General features: G+C 36.1%; 1 protein-coding gene across 3 annotated transcripts in view; it reads right to left on the minus strand.

The window, feature by feature from the left end:
- ARHGAP5 (Rho GTPase activating protein 5) overlaps positions 1-20,018 on the minus strand; it is an 80,822-nt gene that overhangs the window by 59,696 nt on the left and 1,108 nt on the right. For 2 of the 3 annotated variants that reach the window (XM_010846986.1, XM_010846984.1), the window contains exon 2: positions 3,748-7,635. In XM_010846986.1, coding sequence (XP_010845288.1) covers positions 3,748-7,467 — 3,720 coding nt within the window. In that variant the 5' untranslated portion in view covers positions 7,468-7,635. Of the gene's footprint in view, positions 1-3,747; positions 7,636-13,014; positions 13,039-20,018 lie in introns of those variants that run through there. The other variant, XM_010846985.1, reaches the window with a different exon arrangement.

The following is a 20,018-nucleotide window of genomic DNA, read 5'->3' on the forward strand; positions in this document are numbered from 1 at the left end:
AAAAGACGCTTGCTCCTTGGAAGGAAAGTTATGACCAACCTAGATAGCATATTCAAAAGCAGAGACATTACTTTGCCAACAAAGGTTCGTCTAGTCAAGGCTATGGTTTTTCCTGTGGTCATGTATGGATATGAGAGTTGGACTGCGAAGAAGGCTGAGCGCCGAAGAATTGATGCTTTTGAACTGTGGTGTTGGAGAAGACTCTTGAGAGTCCCTTGGACTGCAAGGAGATCCAACCGGTCCATTCTGAAGGAGATCAGTCCTGGGTGTTCTTTGGAAGGAATGATGCAAAAGCTGAAACTCCAGTACTTTGGCCACCTCATGCGAAGAGTTGACTCAATGGAAAAGACTCTGATGCTGGGAGGGATTGGGGGCAGGAGGAGAAGGGGACGACAGAGGATGAGATGGCTGGATGGCATCACTGACTAGATGGACGTGAGTCTGGGTGAACTCCAGGAGTTGGTGATGGACAGGGAGGCCTGGCATGCTGCGATTCATGGGGTCACAAAGGGTGGGACACGACTGAGCGACTGATCTCATCTGATTTTCTGGATTTGTAGAACATTGGAATGACCTGTTCCATAAAAAGTCTCCTTAGAATTACCTGGGCCTCGTATTTTTGTGCTAAGATGTAACTACTACTTCATAACTTATTTAACAGTTACAGGATTATTCTAAGCTTTCTTGTAATGGACTTCAACTTTGCTTAACTTTTAAATTTATTGATCTAAATTGTTGACAGTATTTTCTACTATCTTATTAATCTGCTGCTGCTGCTAAGTCACTTCAGTCGTGTCCGGCTCTGTGTGACCCCACAGACGGCAGCCCACCAGGCTCCCCTGTCCCTGGGATTCTCCAGGCAACAACACTGGAGTGGGTTGCCATTTCCTTCTCCAATGCATGAAAGTGAAAAGTGAAAGTGAAGTCACTCAGTTGTGCCCTACTCTTAGCAACCCCATGGACTGCAGCCCACCAAGCTCCTCGTGCATGGGATGTTCCAGGCAAGAGTACTGGAGTGGTGTGCCATTGGTTTCTCCACTTATTAATCTGATCTATTTGTAATTATATTCCCCTTTTCATTCTCAGGGTTTACACCTTCTCTTTTTACCTGATTTTGCCAGATTTTGGTCTATGTTTCTAGTCTTTTCATATAATAAAACTTTTAGTTTTGTTGATTTCTCATTTGGTCTCTGTACTCATCACTTCAAAACTGAATGCGTACATCGGCCTCCTAGCTAGACTACCTGATGCCAATCTCCTCCCTATTTGGAATCTCAAGTCAAAACAATTTTCTTACTGCTCAGGCCCTGCTTAACTAACTGCTTTTGGATTTGAACTAGCTCTTCAGTTTAGCAGACTCTTATAAGTTTCAGTTCAGTTGCTCAGTTGTGTCCAACTCTTTGTGACCGCATGGACTGCAGCAGGCCAGGCCTCCCTGTAAAGGCAATGATATTGCACAATACCCTCAACTGGGACAGTTTCCTATTTTATCTTAACTTGCCTAGACACAATCTTATACCTCTGTACAAATGACTTCCCCCTCTTAAAATATCTTTTCTTCTTCCTAAAAACCAATCAAAATACCCAAAACTGGTGATTTACCTTTTTCATGAAGTTTTGTGAACCTAACTCTATACCTCTATGGTGATCTCTCATCTTGTATTCACTTAATATATGTATCTGACAGTATTATCACAAAATAACGTATATACTTTTTTATTTAATCAATTTACCACATGCCAAGCACTATTTCGGAGAAGGCGATGGCACCCCACTCCAGTACTCTTGCCTGGGAAATCCCATGGACCGAGGAGCCTGGTAGGCTGCAGTCCATGGGGTCGAGAAGAGTTGGACACAACTGAGCGACTTCCCTTTCACTTTTCACTTTCACGCATTGGAGAAGAAAATGGCAACCCACTCCAGTATTCTTGCCTGGAGAATCCCAGGGACGGGGGAGCCTGGTGGGTTGCTGTCTCTGGGGCTGCACAGAGTCGGACACGACTGAAGTGACTTAGCAACAGCAAGCACTATTTAAAATAACTATGAACGTATTTCTCATAGGGAAATATGTTTATCTCCATCTTCCTTGAAAGGAGTATACAGAAGTTACACAGCTAGTAAGCTGATTCAAATCCTAGCAGTCTGGCTCTAGATCATGTGCTCTTAACTATTACACATGCTTCCCTACAGTGCTCTAGTATTACTTTTCTACCTCTGTTCCAAAAACAGGGTACTGTCTTTCAAACTAACATTTAAGCTTTTTTAGGGATGTGCATCTTCAATTCTTTTATATCCTTCAACAACTTTTTGTACAGACTTAAGCGTTTAGCAGGCTTTTAGTGAATGCTCACTAAACTGAAATAGAAGACAAACTTACTCAAGTCCAGCTTACACAATGAAAATAATTTCCAGGCAAACAAAAGCTGCACTAAAATGCTCCAGCTTTTCTGTAATGCTTAAAGGAAAAATACCACGGATAACTATGATATAAATAGTTAGCCTTGGAGACATCCAAGGCACTACACTGTACATATATAATACAAAGCCCTAAAGTGTAACTGCAGCATAAAACTATATTTATAAAGCTGCACTGTAATCTATGTTTATCTTTTTAAGAACAGAGGTTCAAACATTTAAGTGACATTTATCTTTAAGGTTAAACACTGAAGGATTAAAAAATCACTTATAGATCTAAAAGCTTCCAAAATATCATGTTTTCCAATTCTCTTAAGTATCGTAACACAATGAATCTAAAATTCAAAGCAATGTTATATAGGCATGTCTTGGAGATAATACAGGTTGAGTTCCAGACCACTGCCTAAAAACAAATATCACAATAAAGTGAATCACACAAATTCTCTGGTTTCCCAGTGCATGTAAAAATTACATGTACACTATATGGCAATCTATTAAGTGTACGACAGTATTATACCTAAAAAACCCAATGTATGTACATCAATTTAAAAACGTAGCTAAAATGTGTTAATCATTATTTGAGTCTTCAGTGAGTTGTAATCTTTTTGCAAAAGTAACATCAAAAATCACTGACCACTGTAACAAATATTATAATAATTTTAACATTTAGAATATTTTGAGAATTACCAAAATGTAACACAAAAGCAAGTAAGAAGTAAGAAAATGCTACTGGAAAAATGGTGCTATGAAGCCTTGATCATTGCAGGGTTGTCACAAACCTTCAATTTGTAAAAAATGCAGTATCTGGGAAGTGCAAAAAGCAAACCGCAAAAAAACAATATATCAAATATGCCAATATATCAAATTAATATGTCAACAAATCAAGCTGCAAAACCGCGAAGTCAAAAGGGAAAAACAGACAAATAGGATGCTTATAAACAGAGAAAATGAACAAAAGCATTTTATATCTAAGTTTCTGTAGACAGAATCTACCTATTCACCTAGAACTTTTATGCTGAAGAATACAAAATCAAACTTCCACCCCAAATAAACTTTTTGCTGTTCAGTTGCCCAGTCATGTCTGACTCTGCGAAATGAACAAGTTAAAGCACAAGTAAATAAAATGAAGTAACAAAAAATAAATAAAATGAAGTAACAAAAAATAATCAATCCTCACAAAATATTCAGAAAATTAAAAAGAGCTGCCAATTACACTTACTAAATGACAGACAGCGTAACTTCTCACTGACATCAAATCCATTATCTTAAAAAAGTAATTTTTTAAAAGTCAAAACATCTTTAGAAACATTATGAACCATAAATTAAACTTACTTTTTTGTCTTCTTTCACTTTGTGGGTTTTCTTCTTCATTTTCTTATCATCTAACTCTTGATCTGAAGTGATTGCAGGATTATCAATACCACCTTTCCAAGTTTCAACAGGAGAAAGAAGTGGATCTTCCTCACTTCCACGATGTCTTCCTTTTCTTTTCGTTTTAGAAGTCGTGAAAGCCTCATCATCACTTGCATCTGAATGTGTTCTTCTGTAGTATGACTTGGCTTTACTAAACAGGGTTTTAGATTTATATTTGTATTTTGAAGGCCTCCGTTCTCCATGACTTTTCGAGGTTCTATCGGAAAATCCATTTTCTTCATCTCCTTGGGTGTTATTTACAAATGAGTTTCTAATTTTAATAACACGATTCTGACTGTCATCTGGGACAACGTATATCTCATCAGAATAGCCCTTCTGTTTGAAAATTGTGTCAATGGGTTCTGAATAGTTATCTGAAGGATCCATATCTTCGGGATGTGCCAAAGGCACACGAGAAGTCTGTTTTCTTGGATTTTTACCAATACCAGCTTCAATTGTTTTTAAAAGGTTTGGATCCAATTTTTTCACGTTTGTCTTCGGTGCAACTGGTTTAGGTTTAATAGGTGGAGGCACTTTATGGTTGCGTTCATGGTCATGACAATTCGGGGTGCTGTGAATAGGGTATTCATTTCCTTCCAAATCTAATCTGTATCTGGATCGGTCACTAGGTGTTGGAAGCAGCTGTACATCATCCCCAATTGGACTATAAGGAGGTGGTGCTTCTGTATCATCATCTGAATCAGGGTAGTTGTTGTAGGGAAAACAGTCTCTGGGAGATGGCAGGAAAACATCTTCACTCTGATGGGTTGATTCCCTTGTACTATCAGATAAATAGGAATTTTCTATCATATTTTTTTTCTCTAGAACATCACTGAAAAACAGTGTAAAGACCTCAGTTTGCCGATGATACTGAGATAAAGAATACAATGCTGTAAATTTAGCAGAGATCTCAGTTGCAATGTGTTCTCCTTCAGTCATTAACTCCTTGATGGCCTCATTTTCAAAAAAGTCTGCTTGGCTGTCAGTAACTGCCACCAGTTGTACAGGGATGGTGTCCTGAACCTCTGACAGAAATGCTCGAAGCATTCCCATTGATGCTTTCCGTTTGGCAGAATACACTAGTATATAACCATGAACCAGTTCATCTTTCCTTACTCCAATTGAGGAATGGTATGATAATATTGTGATCTGTATTCGCCTCCTTTTTTCACCAATGATTTTATCAAGCATTAGGGAATTATTCTGTCCAGCTTGGGCAGCACTACAAGAATGAGAATCAAGGAAGGGTGAAAGAATAAGATCCACACTAAATGGATCACCACACATGGCACACATGACAATTCTCAAGTCAGCTTCTGATACATCCTTATTGGTGGGAACTGGGCTCACCACATCTAAATTATGTTTAACAGATTCTAGTACTCCTCTTAGAGCTTGCTTTATTTGGGTTTCATTAAATTTACGAGGATATGTACCACCAGGTACATCTACAAAAGGACACTGTAACTTGTTTGCCAACTGTTGCCCTTGGTGCCTGAGAATTGGTAGATTCTTACTAATAGAATCTCTCTGATTAGCCAGAATTAATGTAAATGGAAGGTTGGCCATATACTTATCTTTTCTGATCTGAGAAGCTTCAGTTCTTATTTTTCCAATAAACTCCCCAATAAAATTCAGTGACTCAATGGAATTAAATACACAAAAGCACCCATGTGGTTTAAAGGCAGCAGTCCACAACTGACTTAAAAAGTAAGGCGACTTGGCATCAACAGGCCGAAGATCAAGTTCATAAATTTTTCCATCTAAGGCATACTCATCGTCAGTGGATTGTGTCCTTATCTCATTTGCTAGTTCTTGGGCAAGGCCATCTTTCCCTAAAATGAAAAGGTTAACTTTATCTATATTGGTGCTATCATGATACAACCGTAAGCGACCATGATCCAACTGCAAGAGACTACTGGCAAGTAACTGCTCTACTTTAATGTCTGTACAGTTTTGGCCACTAAGACATGTTTCTTTAGTGGGATGATAAACAAATCCTATATGCTTAAGTAGAAGAGACTCCCTATCCGGTGCAAGTTTCTGTAAAGCTTTATATCTAGGTTCTTCACTCAAAACTGTATGAATTTCACTCATTTTATCTGAACTAGGTGTTGCATTAAGATCTAAATCATAAAAAAGTTCAGAATGTTCAAAAAGCATTTCCTGAAACTCTTCTTTGGCTTTTTCAACTATTTCTCGCTGATGCCTACCATACACCTCTTTGCTATCAGCCTCAGTGATGTATTTGAAGGCTTCATCCTCCATTACAAAGCACATAACTTCCTCCCATGGTTGCCCAGGTGAAATAAACTGAATTTTTTCCAAAGTCTTCTTGAATTTTTCCTTCATTTCTACCCTCCTCTTCTCTGATATTAGATGCTGTACATGGTTCTGATAGACTTTTTCAGCTTCTAAAGTGCTCAGGAGGTCAAATGGGATCCGTCTATCGTTGATTTTGTCTATATGGTCAGTTTCATCCCAAGGTGTTTTTTCTAGCACCACAAAACATAACTGAAAATCTGCTCTCTTTTCCATTAACTTCAAAGCTTCTGACCAATTCAAATGTTCAATCTCTTCCAGATTTGGCAAAAGAGTGTTAAAAGCTCTCGGTAAAGTATTTATATATTCTTCTCTCCTTTTTCTTATATGTTCCTGTTTAAGCTGTTCTATGTGTTTTGAGAATGTATTTCTAGCCTTTCTTGTTCCCTCTAAGTTGATGTATTCTTCATAATCAGGATGATTTTTCAATTTGTTACTAACAGTTTTCCAAGTTGCATGATAATCTCTCACAGTCTGTACAAGTTTTTCGAACTTATCTGTTGCTGTGACAACAAGTTGTCTCTGTGTTTTATAAGCATCCAGATAGGGAATAATTTTAGGCTTGCCACGAGTTTTATCCAACATTTGTACCAGTGCAGTGAAACATGTCTCAATGTTGACGTTAAATCGTGCTGATGTTTCCACTACGAGAAGGTTCTTTTTGTTTGAAGCAAATGCCTGAACTTCTCTAAGATAATGATCCACACATTCATCACATTTAGTTGCTGCTATTATTACAGGTTTTTTTGATTTTGATAGTTGGACAAAAAGGTTATTCACAAATTTAAGTTGATCATCAAACTTCCTATTGCATCCCTGACTTACGTCAATGCACAATAAAAATCCATCTACATTGAGCTTCCCTTCAGGCATTTGCTTCTGTTCGAAGTCTTGTTCCAAGCCTAGTTGATCAGTGCAAATGTACATTAGTTTTTCTGCTGACTGCAATTTAGAGGCAGCTGCACGCTTTATATATGGTTGCAAATTTGTACTCCGATGAGGCAAGAAAGTCTGGTCATCAATGAACTCAGTTTGTTCGATGACATGAATTTTGCACTCTACTCCATCTTCACCACTTTGCGTTATGTCACCCCAGTACAAAAAATGATCATTGTTTACTACTCGTCCTCCGAAGTCAATGGTGCTAAGCACAGAAGTATGTTCTGGATAATATTCATCAGCTTTTGAGCGTACAAATCTATTGCACAAACAAGACTTTCCAACTCCACAGTTACCTTTGTCTTTTTCAGTCCCAGAGAGTCCAACTACACTGATGGTATAGGACGGGGGGCGAGGCTCTTTGTTTTTGGCCATCATAACTCTCTTGTCATGTCTCTACATTCATAAAGATAACCAGATATACTTCTCATTTTGAAAATAAAATCATCTCAAAATACAGATCCCACATTTCAGAACTACATTTGGTTCTTTTTATTTCCCTCATTTCTGTGCAGAAAGGTCTTCAAGATCATATGGATCATCTTCCTAGAAAGAGAAAAAGGACAAATCTTAGTCATGAATTATACATGCTGAACTATATACACATTAAAGATGTTCATAATAAAGCACCAGACAAGTTAACAATGTCACAGTATTTTAAGAAATCACCAAAGACAGTTTATGATTTACTGTTAAAAGTGCAAGATGACCTCAAAATTTAAGGCAAATCTAACAACTAAAAAAACTAAATACAAATTTTAATGTGATCTTACAAACTTTAAAATAAAACCCTATTAACCAAATATGCATTTTGTTTCTAGTCCTTCCCTTCCCTCAATTTTCCTGTCTTCTCTGTCTGGAGGCTATGTTTGATAATAACTAAAACAAACTAGTTGCCTTAACAACTCTCTCACAACTTAAAAACCTATCTGCTTTCTCTTACATGGTTCCTCAAACCTTATTCCCTAACATGGAATTTCATGTGAATTTAGCAAGATCTTAGAATTTTTAAGTCTTACGCAATCAAATATTATATACAAAACCAATTAAATATATTCATATACGTAAATAAGAAAAAGGAAAAAATGAACAGTTAATACAAATTGTTACAGTGATTAACTGGATCAACACTTCTCAAACTAAGGACCAATTTTTATTTCATATACGCAAGTCAATTTTTAAAAACACAATGAAATTTTTAATCTGAATGAAATCTTTTAAAAAATGTAGGCCCCAATTTCTTACTAGATTCAAGAGACAAAAAATTACTGCCAAACTGTTTCTAAATGTTCTTGATTCCTGCATTTATTTCCTCTCAGAGTATTTACAAAAAGCTCCCAGATCGTATTTTGAGTAGCACAAAGCTCAAGAATTTTAAGATTATATATCTGAGACAATCTTTTAGAATTATTTGATATAAAAACAACAACAAATAACCCATAAGACTTGCACGTAATTTAATTCAGCTTATCTGTGTGGAAACAATGAATTAGTCTCTTATAATGGTTTATTTGGAGACTCTTCACATTCTTTTGAGGTTTAATTAAAAGCAATACATAATTTCTACCATACCAAATTTCACAAGGAAAATATCCAGTCATGTACATCAACATATATGAAAAATATCTTCAATCCAGACAAAATACAAGATCATAAAGACCATGAGGGGAAAAAAAATAAAAGGTCAGAAAATAACCACTATTTGCCCCAAATATGTGGTTTCTCCACTACCCTCAAAATTGCAAGTAAATATCTATTAAGATTATAGTCCACATCTGCTATACTAATGGTAAAAAGAAATTATTCTTGCAATTTAAAATTTTTACTATATTTCTAATATAATATTTTAAAATAAAATATCAAGATTTATTCTTGTATTATCTAAGTTTATCCTAGCAACCTCAATGAAATACTGATTTTAACTGTATCAGCCACCAAACACTCAAGCAAAATACTAGGTTCACTTGTGTAATATAATGTTGAAGCACCAAAATCAGTAGTAGAAAATCATGAGTAAATGGAAATGACTTCAAATTAAATTCCTAACATTTATTAGTTTACAACAACAGTAAAACCCTAAATCTTTTGAGACACGGTTCCCCCATGTATAAAATGGAGCTGCCTATCTAAACAAATTTAAGAACTAAGTTTTTCTTTGTTAATGTTAAATGCAAAGAAAAAATGCTTAATAAATATTAAGTTCTGTTTTTAAGATTTGATTGTTGCAATCAAGGAAGCTGTTGAAGATTTATTAAAAAATGACTTGTTCAGGCTGGTGATTTGCCAGTATTTATCCGAGAGCAGTACATACAATAACTAGCAGTGTAAGAAATTAGGGCAGTCCCACTCAATCCTATTAACTCTCTTTTATCAAGTAAAAAAATTTTTAAATCTTAATGTGATCAAACTGAATATTTGCACTGAGCATCAAGTTTAACATTCTTTAAACCACACAAAAGAACAATTGGGCTACTTAATGGATATTTACTGAAAAGAAAACAGTGAACTAACTGGATAACAAAATTATAAAGAGCAATAAAAAGGGAAATTAGTCTGTGAAAATAGCATGGTGATTCCATAACAAATGATTAAAAAAAAAAACCCTTCAAACAGCAGAATACAAAGTCTATCTTTCTTTCTTTCTTACTAAACAAGCAAAAAATTGCAGACGATATCCTTTTAAATGTGTACCAAAAGAAAACATAACCAGCGATTTCTTTGGGGAATTTTTACATTGAATTCTACAAACACTAGACCTACGCAGAGCTCTTGATTAACTCTGGTGGACAAACATCTATTCTGAAAATTAAGAGCAATTCAAAGCAATGAAAGACTGTTCCCTGCTTTCCAGTTTAAGAGACACAAAATTTTCAATAGAAAAGTAACAGTATGTTATATGGACCTGAGTATTGTGGAAAATTTTCAACTACAAATCTAATCCTTATCATAATGGTTACATCTTGGTTAATATATTTTACAAATACCTATCCAAACACATTAAAAGAATCATTCATGCTCTCCTAGAGCATAAACCTCAGAAGACTGAAACACTTTTCTATCTAAAGTTATCCAGCATAAAAGTCAAAATAAAAACACTACCACAAAATGAATTTTTAAAGTTTCAGAAAGAAAAAGCCCTTAAAAGTAAGGTGAATGGAAGCATGAAGTCATCATCCTTTTATCAGTCATTGAAAACTAGAAGGCTTTTTATTTAACAGAGAAATAAAACTCTATTGTACTGACAAATTTTCAGTACTAAGGCTCTGACACATCCTAATTAGTGGCAGTCTCTGACTTACAAATATTAAAGTTCAAATTAAAAATAAGGTAGCTTTGTGTGACATGTGTGGTTTACAGACCAAATTCACAGTAAACTACCACTAAGACACAGTAAAGAACATCCACGTTCTTTCTAGTAACAATGTTCTCAGGCAGGCTACCTGCTGGCCTTTTGAAGTCAGATCCAGAGTTTTTGTCATGAGTCACCATATAGTGATTATCTGGTGAGAAAATTCATTTATCTAGAGGTAGGAAAGAATGCTGGACAAATAAATAGTTGCTCTCTCCAACTCTTCACCAGAGCAGTGCCTATCTGATTTACAGGTTTACTTAACTCAGAAGCTTTAGTTTAAAAGTATTTTCAGATTTTAAAAGTTTCAGAAACCCTAGACTAGAAAACTATTGTCATCTTGTCCTTGAAAAGATTTTGTCATTTGAGTGAGTATGGTATAACTACCTCAAGGAAGAAAGTTATACTTTCTGTACAGGTTTATAAGGAAATTTACTTTCAGACACTTGGATAGTTTATGTAATTAATCCACTGGCCCTCACTATTCAAGTCAAAATTGCACACTATTAACTAACCAAGGTAGTTTTTCTTTTGTACTGAGAAAAAAAGAATGCCTTTTTAAAATTTCCCACTAACAAGCTAATGGCCAATGTCTATAGGCAGGCTGTTAGATTCAATTTGAAAACTCCTTTCAAGTATTTTTAATGGTTAATACTTGACTATGTCAATCTAGACATAGCTTTTCTATTTTTGACATAACTTAATCTTTGTAAAAAAAAAAAAAAAAGAAACCAAGATAAAAAGCAATAATGACCTACTCAAAGTTACAGGGTTGACTCTCTTGATGACCAATCTTTACCTTCTTAAGCACTGTCACTGATGTTTACTAAGTCGTGTCCAACTCTTTTGCAACCCCATGCACTGTAGCCCACCAGGCTCCTCTGTCCATGGGATTTCCCAGGCAAGAATACTGGAGTGGGTTGCCATTTCCTTCCTTCTCCAGATCTTCCCAACCCACGGATTCAACCATGTCTCTAGCATTGGCAGGCAGGTTCTTTACCACTGAGCCACGAGGGAAGCCCTTCTTAAGCATTAGTGCTACTTGTAATAACCTGCAATGTAATTTCTCCTCGTGCTTTTAAGATTATCCTATACACTTTCAAGGAAATGTTTAGAATAAGTATCTCTACAGAAATTAACAACAATGTATAATCTTTAAGTTGGACAACTGTGCTGAAATGAAGCTATCTCTACAATTAAGTTTTGAGACGTTTTAAGTCATTCAAACACAACATGATCCTTTTAATGGAGTTTTAATAACATGAAGTGGCCTTCTGCAAAAATAAAAAAAATTTTTTTTAAAGCTCTATAAGGAATCTAGTCAACTGAAAGAGTCTTAGTAATTCTGGATTTAAACTAAATTTTGTAACTTTTCACAAAACTGTTGCACTCATGAATTAATAAAAAGTATATTTTAAAAAATATTTTACACTTCCAAGTTACTATATGCTGTCAGGAAAATTCCTGCTGGCCTCATCTTCAAAATACATTCAGAAATCATTGCTTTTCACTACCTTTATTGCTATAAATCTGATCTCATTCCATTCTCATCTCTGGCTCTTCATTCCTCCAAAGGTTTCTGAACTAATTTCTCTGCTTCCACTCCTGCTCCTCTTCCTCAGTCTGTTCACAGAGCAGCCAGACTATTTCTTTTAAAACATACGTAAGACCGTCCCTTTCTTGAGGTTAAAACTCTCCCGTGTCTCCAAAAAAGTAAAAGCGAAGTCTTTTCAATGGCTTACTACAAGATCTACCTTCTCTAACCATATCTTACTCTCTGACCTATTCCCATTTTATTCTCCCCATTCCTCATTCTATTCCAGTCACAGTGAAGAATCCTGAACAAGCTAAACATGTTCCTACCTTTGCCCTTACTTTCCCTAACAATCTCCAAATTCTCCTTTGCTTATCCTAATTTACAACTTCTTTATTATTTGTCATTAACTCTACCCCTCTCCCCTCCCCATTCTAGGTTTAAAAAGATGTACAAATGCACAAATCTGTTCATTCCATCATCATATTCCAAGAGCCCCAAATAGTCCTTCCCACATAGTAGCTATTCAATAAATGTATGAAGCCTAATAAATACTACAATCAAATGTTCTTAATTCCCTGGTTAAAAAAAGTAAAAAGTAAAGCATGTTAGGTTTACTAAATAAGTGCTGCTGCTGCTGCTGCTGCTAAGTCGCTCAGTCGTGTCCGACTCTGTGCGACCCCAGAGATGGCAACCCACCAGGCTCCCCCGTCCCTGGGATTCTCTAGGCAATAACACTGGAGTGGGTTGCCATTTATTAATCTAAAAGACATCATAAAGCTATTTATGGAGGAAATATACATATATTCAAGGTTCCAAAATTTTTGTCAAAAATTAAGCTATCAGAATAAAGACTAACTATGGTCTATAATAATGTACAGGTATACCTTGGAGATATTGCATGTTTGGTTGCAGACACCACAAAAAAGCAAATACACAATAAAGTGAGTCACACAAATTTTTTGGTTTCTCAATGCATATGAAAGTTTACACTATACTGTAGTTTATTAACTGTGCTTCCATTATGTCTATATGTACATACCTTAATCAAAAAATAACACTGTTGGAAAAATGGCATCTATACACTTGATCTACACAAGGTTGCCAAAAACTATCAATGTGCAAACCCTCGGGATCTGCAAAGCACAATAAAACAAAGTATGCCTGTATTCAGTCAGAATAATCCCCTAATTTTTATTTTTTACACTTAATATTTTTTAAAATCACAATCATTTACTACAGAAAAGTACACTTCAAAGATCTAATTACACAGAAGCAGCTTTGTAATTACATTCTTTTTGTTTTTAATTAAAAAAATATTTATTTTTGGCTGTGCTGAGTCTTTGATGTTTCACAGGTTTTTCTCTAGTCACAGATAGTGGGGGCAATACTCCAATTTTTGTGTGCAGGCTTCCTGTTACAGTGGCTTCTTTTATTGCGGAGCACAGGCTCTAAGGCACACAGGGTTTTAGTAGTTACAGCTCCTGGGCTCTAGAACACAGGTTTAATAGCAGTGGCATACGGGCTTAGTTGCTCTGCACCATGTGGGATCTTCCCAGACCAGGGAGGATTCTTTACCACTGAGTCACCAGGGAAGCCCTGCTCCATCTTTTTTAGGTCAAATAAAGAAAACATCCCTTAAATAAACAAATATTCAAGACAGAAGACAGATTCAAGCCCAAAGATGATCATATATTCCACAATCTTAGATAAACTTAACTAGAAAAGTTTGAGAGTAAAAATATCAACTGTATACTAAAAGATGAATATGGCATAATATTACCTTAATAATATACTTAAGTATATCTCAATACAAACTTACGCTATAAAAAAAGAGGAAATGAAAAAGCCATTTTAACATATAAAAGAGTTAAGTAAACAATGTTAATGCCAATCATATTCCGTATTTTCTTTGACTAAGGTTTGTACCACATAAGCATACAACCTTAAGGTTGAAAGGAATGCTAAAGTCATATTCCCATAAATTAGTCTTCATGAAAGCATATCTTGGCAGGATCCAGGATAGAGCGTTAGGATGATTTTTTATTTTTTAATCATATTCCCAGCACTCAGATCAGCGCCTGATATACATGGGAGATCAAGTATTTGATGACTAAATGAATCAATCTTCAAACTCAGATCCTGGAAAATCTTGAAGTCACATTCATAGTCACAATTAACAAAAATCACATACTATTATGGATCCATAAGGTATAGCACTGCAGAATATTCTTTTTTTTTTTCCAGAATATTCTAATATAGAAAGTCCAGTTCTTCCCCCAAGACCTTTAGTCTGCTCATTAACAGAAATAATGAGTTTATAAACATTAAGCCTGAAGGGTACTTCCAGAAGGGTCTCAGTATGTGGCAGTCAGGGATCTTTCCAAACTCTACTCAGCAAAGGTAATTCTGCTTTTTACCCATTTTTATCTTTTGATATTTCAAGTATTTATTGTTTGAAAAAGTTTCACTGCAGAACATAATGGTGTAAACTATTTCCAAACAGATTTACTGCCAATACTATTTTTAATCCACACTTTCCTCTAACAACATGTCGTCTCTGAGGACATGGTATCAAAGTTATTCTCAGCCCTTCCTAGTCCATTTCTTTATTCTGTGGTGAAAACAGAAGAATCAAGGGTCACCTCATTTACATCAACCTGTGTAAACAACCCATTAAATATATACTGTGCTTAGCTACTATTTGCTTCGCTTTATGGCAGAAATTTAGATAGGGTGGTCAGAGAGGGTGGTCTGACTAAGCCAGGGAGCTATGAATATACTCCCTTCCAGGGTCCAAGTTCTTTCTTCTCACTTTGGAGAATGGAGACATGGGGAGAAGGGCATAATTTGCCATTCGTTATTGTAATACTACACAGGAGGGAAAACAAACTACAATTTTCTTACTTATGGGAACATTAAGTGGTCAAATAAAAATCTCAAAAAAAGGGTATAGACTAAAAAGGAGGTATGCTTTTTTTTAAAAAAGGCTGAAAACCACTGCCCACTCTTTAACAAGTACTACAGATGAGAAGACATAGGCAATGTGATACACTATAAAACTGATAAATGTAATAAGAACTCAAAGAAATGAAAGATCAGTACAAATTAGAATACTTCGTAATTTGGGCTTTGAAACTTTTTCTGTGAAAGGTCAAACAATAAATACTACAAGCCACAGACAATATTTACACAAATGATCATTATAGACAATGACATTAGAATTCCATGTAATTTTCACATATTACAAAATATTATTCAAAATTGTTTCCCCAACCATTTCAAAATGTAAAAAGCCATTAAACAAAATAAGCAGCAGACTGGACTGTGCTCACAGACTATAATCTGCAGACTCCTGCAATAGATTTAAGGATTTGAGTAAACTCTGAAAAAGAGACTGGATTTGGATTTTAAAAAGTTCTTCCTGGTATGTGATTACTGTGGAGTGGCTGAGTACAGTTGCCATGTTAGAAAGTAGAAACTTACTTATTTCTGAAGATATGTCTATGGAAGGTCTTCAAGGGCAAATACAAGTTAGACCTTGTAGTGAGCAATAAGAAACCATTCTAAATTAGAAGTGAAATACAAAATTGGATTTGGAGGGGCACAGTGCCTAAGAGATGGGCAAACACTAGAGGCTTGAAAGCACCTGAACTATCACAGAACTGAAAAGAGCCATTCAAGACAAAGACTTTGGTGACTGGCTACTAGATAAAAGAAATAAAAGACAAATGAGTCAAGTTTCTTAAAGAAAAACTAATCAGTCTCAGCAACAGATGGTGCTAACACTTGAGTTTCAGGTGACAGTATTACCAAGACAAGTGAAAACACAGAAATGAAATGAGGTAAAGTCAAGATTAGTAACATCAACTTCAAGATCACAAACTTGAGAAAATAATTTAAGAGACCATGTGATGTGATACCCTTTGTAACAAGTATTCCAAGAGTTATAAACTTAGATAGTAAAGTAGAAATCTGGATCTTTGTCTCTCCTTCCCTTTAACAGTCAACCAAAACAAAAATAAAGAAGAAAATGAAGAGAGATATTATCTTGGTTCTAAAAAGGCAAGTATAGAAAGAAATATAAAATGCTGGATCACAATACTAAATAGGAAGAAAATGAACAAACTGTATACCCTATTAGAAGGCAAAGAATCAGTTTTCCAAGGCTGTTTGACAATGCCAAATATAGTTAACAAAGATAGGAATGTAGAGATAATTTATTTCCCCATTACTCCTTCTATTAACCTTGTGTTAATATTTTCCCCCAAATCCTTCAATTTGGCTTACAATGTACAAACTGAGTTTGTACATTTTTACCTTATATTCCTCCCCCACTCTCTCCGTTAATTTATCCACACCTCCTTATGCTTTGGGTCTACAGTGTCTTTTTTTCTCACTTATCCCAATCCTGCAACTTCAAAAGGATATCTCCTTTATTCAAATTTCTTTACACCAATTTTTACATCAATATCTACTACTTTGTATATGGCTCTTCTACTGTGTTAAACTGGCATTTATTCCTAAATCGTCAAGCACCAAAGCTTCGCACCAAAGCTGTAAGCTCTTTTAAGGGAGCAACATTTCCTTGTTTCACTCTAATGCCTGCTGCTGCTGCTAAGTCGCTTCAGTCGTGTCTGACTCTGTGAGACCCCATGGACTGCAGCCTCCCAGGCTCCTCCGTCCATGGGATTTTCCAGGCAAGAGTACTGGAGTGGGGTGCCATCGCCTTCTCCACCCTAATGCCTAGGTGCGCAATAAAATATTGGTCAGGGATAATAGAATATACTAAGTCTAACATGAAGCTAGAAAAATGAAAACTTCGTGATGAAAAGCTTGAAAATCTAACCAAAGGGAACCATACTAGTCATTATGTTAACCCCAAAATTACAGTTATGCATAACTTTTCCCCAATAGTTCTAAGGAGTAAAATACAGACATGATCAAATATTAACAACCTATTTTATCTGACTGCAAATCTAAGGAATTGTGGACAATCTCCAAAATACAGAGAAAACAAAACAAAAACCTTTTTTGTCTCTCTTACTTTCAAAGTTCTACTTGCAGTCAAAACATTCAAATTCAAATGCTTCTTCTGTAAAGGTTTCCCAAAGAGGCCCTGATAGAAAACAGTGGTTCTCTTTTCCACATTTCTTAGTACTTGTAACCATCAATATTTATTACTGTAAAGTTACTACCGCTTCAACTATAGCTTGAGCTACATATTTCTAACTTATCTTGGTACCCCTAAGGCCAGGCACGTAAGTGCTGAATGAAAGTAATCTTAATTAATGAATACAAACTGGACGCTTTCAAACAAATTTTAATACAGATGATTTTTTTTTCAAAGTAATTCTTGTATTTAGGAAGAATACTTTTAATGGACAAAAATAAAAGCTGCCCTGGTTTCTAAGGGTGAGATACCAGAGGAAGTCTCAAGGCACCCAGCAAAAATCCATAAGGGATCCAAGGAACAGAATTTGAAAACCAATTAAAGTTCATACCTAAAATACAGGAACAGAATTTGAAAACCAATTAAAGTTCATACCTAAAATTCTAAGCAGTGAACTAATATTTTTCTTTGTTTTCCTAGTTTGAGAAAATTATCAACAACCTTCACTTAAACAAATAGGAGCTTGATTACTCAAGTCACCAAATAATGGAATACTTTACAAACTTTCTTCACAGTTCTTTGCAAAACCAAACTTCCATGGTGTACCCCAAACATCCTTTAGGAACACAAATGTTACTAAAACAGAACACTATACAACACTTCTTGAGCCAACTATATTATCTGCATACTTTCTGGGTATGCAAAGAAAAAATCAGTCCAAATAAATTTCAAAAATAATATGTATGGAAACTTAAGTTGTGACAAAACATTCTGCAGCTACCAAGAAAATCCCAATTATGCCATTTCATGTTTAAGAACTGAATACTAAAAGCAACACTTGTGTTAAGTACCATTAATGATGAAAAAGTAAAAGTAGTACAGTCTTCTTGAGAAATAACTTTTTCCTCAATGTATAAGTGAGTTACAAAATATTATTCTAAGCTGTACCACAATATCAATTCCAAAAAAAGAATGCAAATACAATATTTTATTCCTTAAAAAATCTTAACTCTCAAGGTCGAAATAATTTTCTCCAAAAGAGTTTAAGTGTATAGATTAAATCAGCTTTTCAAACAGAAAGAGAGAGGGGTGGGGTCCTGGTTTCAAAACATTTAGTTTAAGTACCATGTGACAGAATTAAGACATTACTTTTGCAATACAATGTCTAAAGTGCTAAAGTAATTTAAATGTGGGAGAGGAGTGCTAAAGAACTGATGAAGATATCAGAATTCTGTGACAATTCTTTCTGGGATATCCAAGTGTAACACACCCCATTCCCCAATGCTCTTGTAATTAATGTACAAAGAATGGTAAAATACATGCTTAAGTGGGTTAAAAAAAATGCAGCCTACGCATGACAACCAAATCGATTGTTATCTAGTCACCTGAACTGCTCTAATTTCTGCTTTAAGTCAATTAGATCAGTAGTGCTATTTCTTGAAAGTTAAATGCACAGATATACCCAGATTTTCAATCATGTATGTTTAATCACATGCTCCAAGGCCTATGCAAGTTTTTGGTAGTCTGCATTTACCAGTGTCTTCCTCTGATCGACCATATACAAGAAACGTGGGTCAATTTCAAACAACAAATAGATGAAAGAGCCAAAAATGAAAAAGCAATTTAAAATGGAAGCGAAATCTTAATCTGAAAACTGCCTAGTAGGTTATCGGTATGGTCAGTATGTCTATTTAAGAATACTAAATAAGTGTACAGTTTCATCACATTAAAGTCGAATAAACCGGAATTGACAGTACTGCCAAACACATTTTATTAACATATTTTACTCAACCAAATACTTTTCTGAAGCGTTGAATCCAGATCAAATTTTTGTTAAAAGAACCATCTTGAGTGGAGATTTAAGAAACAGTCCCTGAAATGAATAAGAATATCAATGGAAATAAACACTTATTAATATATTCAAAATGAATACTGGTTTTGGAATTTAAGTGGAGTCGGCAAACCCCGCCCTCCCAACACCTGTAGAAGACTGCGTAAGAAAAGATCAGTAAACATAGCGACGCATTTCACTGTTTCATACCTGAACACTTTAAAAAAAATGATGTCGTCTCCTACCAATTACAAATGCAAAAGCAAATACCGATGGGAATTTAAACTTAAAAACGCGCGTACACACCATCTGTATGCCTCTTTTGGTCTATACTTAAAACATTCGAATTCCATGTATTAAACATGGGCCCAAACCGGATTTCTATCATATTGTAAAAGCATAACCATCTTCCTTACAACTTTCTCGGAATTTTACTAAACGTCCTGATAGTTTGCCTAGACTTCCGAGCACCTTTCAGCCTCAGCTACACCCTGAGCCTCCACCTCACTTGCATTTCTAATAACGCTGGAGAGGGAGGGTGAGAGGGAGCGAGTGTATTTATGTGTGGATAAGTGCGCGCGCGCTCCCGCGCAGTTCCCCACCCCCACCCCGATACTTTTCTTTAGTGGAAACAGAGGGAAAATCTAGAGGTTATTCTAGCGAAAACTCAATTTCAAAGCCTCAACCCAGCCGCAGCCAACCCTTAGGACTCTTGTGTTTCGGTTGCGCAGTGCAACTTCTCACATCCTACCCCGAGCTTTAGGAGCAGTCAAGAAATTGGTGAACAGAACCCAGGGTCCGGGGGGAGCTAGGGGGAAAAAGTGAAAGGGCCGATCCCCCAGAAAGGCGCTCAAGTTTGCAATGAAGACTGTGTCTCCGCGAATATGCGCCCACCCCACCTCTCCCCTTCCAGGTGGAACTCGTTAACAGCAGCCGCCCGGCTAATAGACACCGCCACCTTCCTCCCCCACGCACCACCCGAGACCAGGGCAAGTGAGGGCGGCGGGCTGGAGAGGACTCCGGCCACCACCAGGCCTCCGCCGACCCCTGCCCCATCACCTGTGGGGAAAGCGCCCCCTCCCCCGGCCTCTCTGCCCTTCAC

Source organism: Bison bison, unplaced genomic scaffold, assembly GCF_000754665.1.
Source record: "Bison bison bison isolate TAMUID 2011002044 unplaced genomic scaffold, Bison_UMD1.0 scf7180017864242, whole genome shotgun sequence".
Taxonomy (NCBI): domain Eukaryota; kingdom Metazoa; phylum Chordata; class Mammalia; order Artiodactyla; family Bovidae; genus Bison; species Bison bison.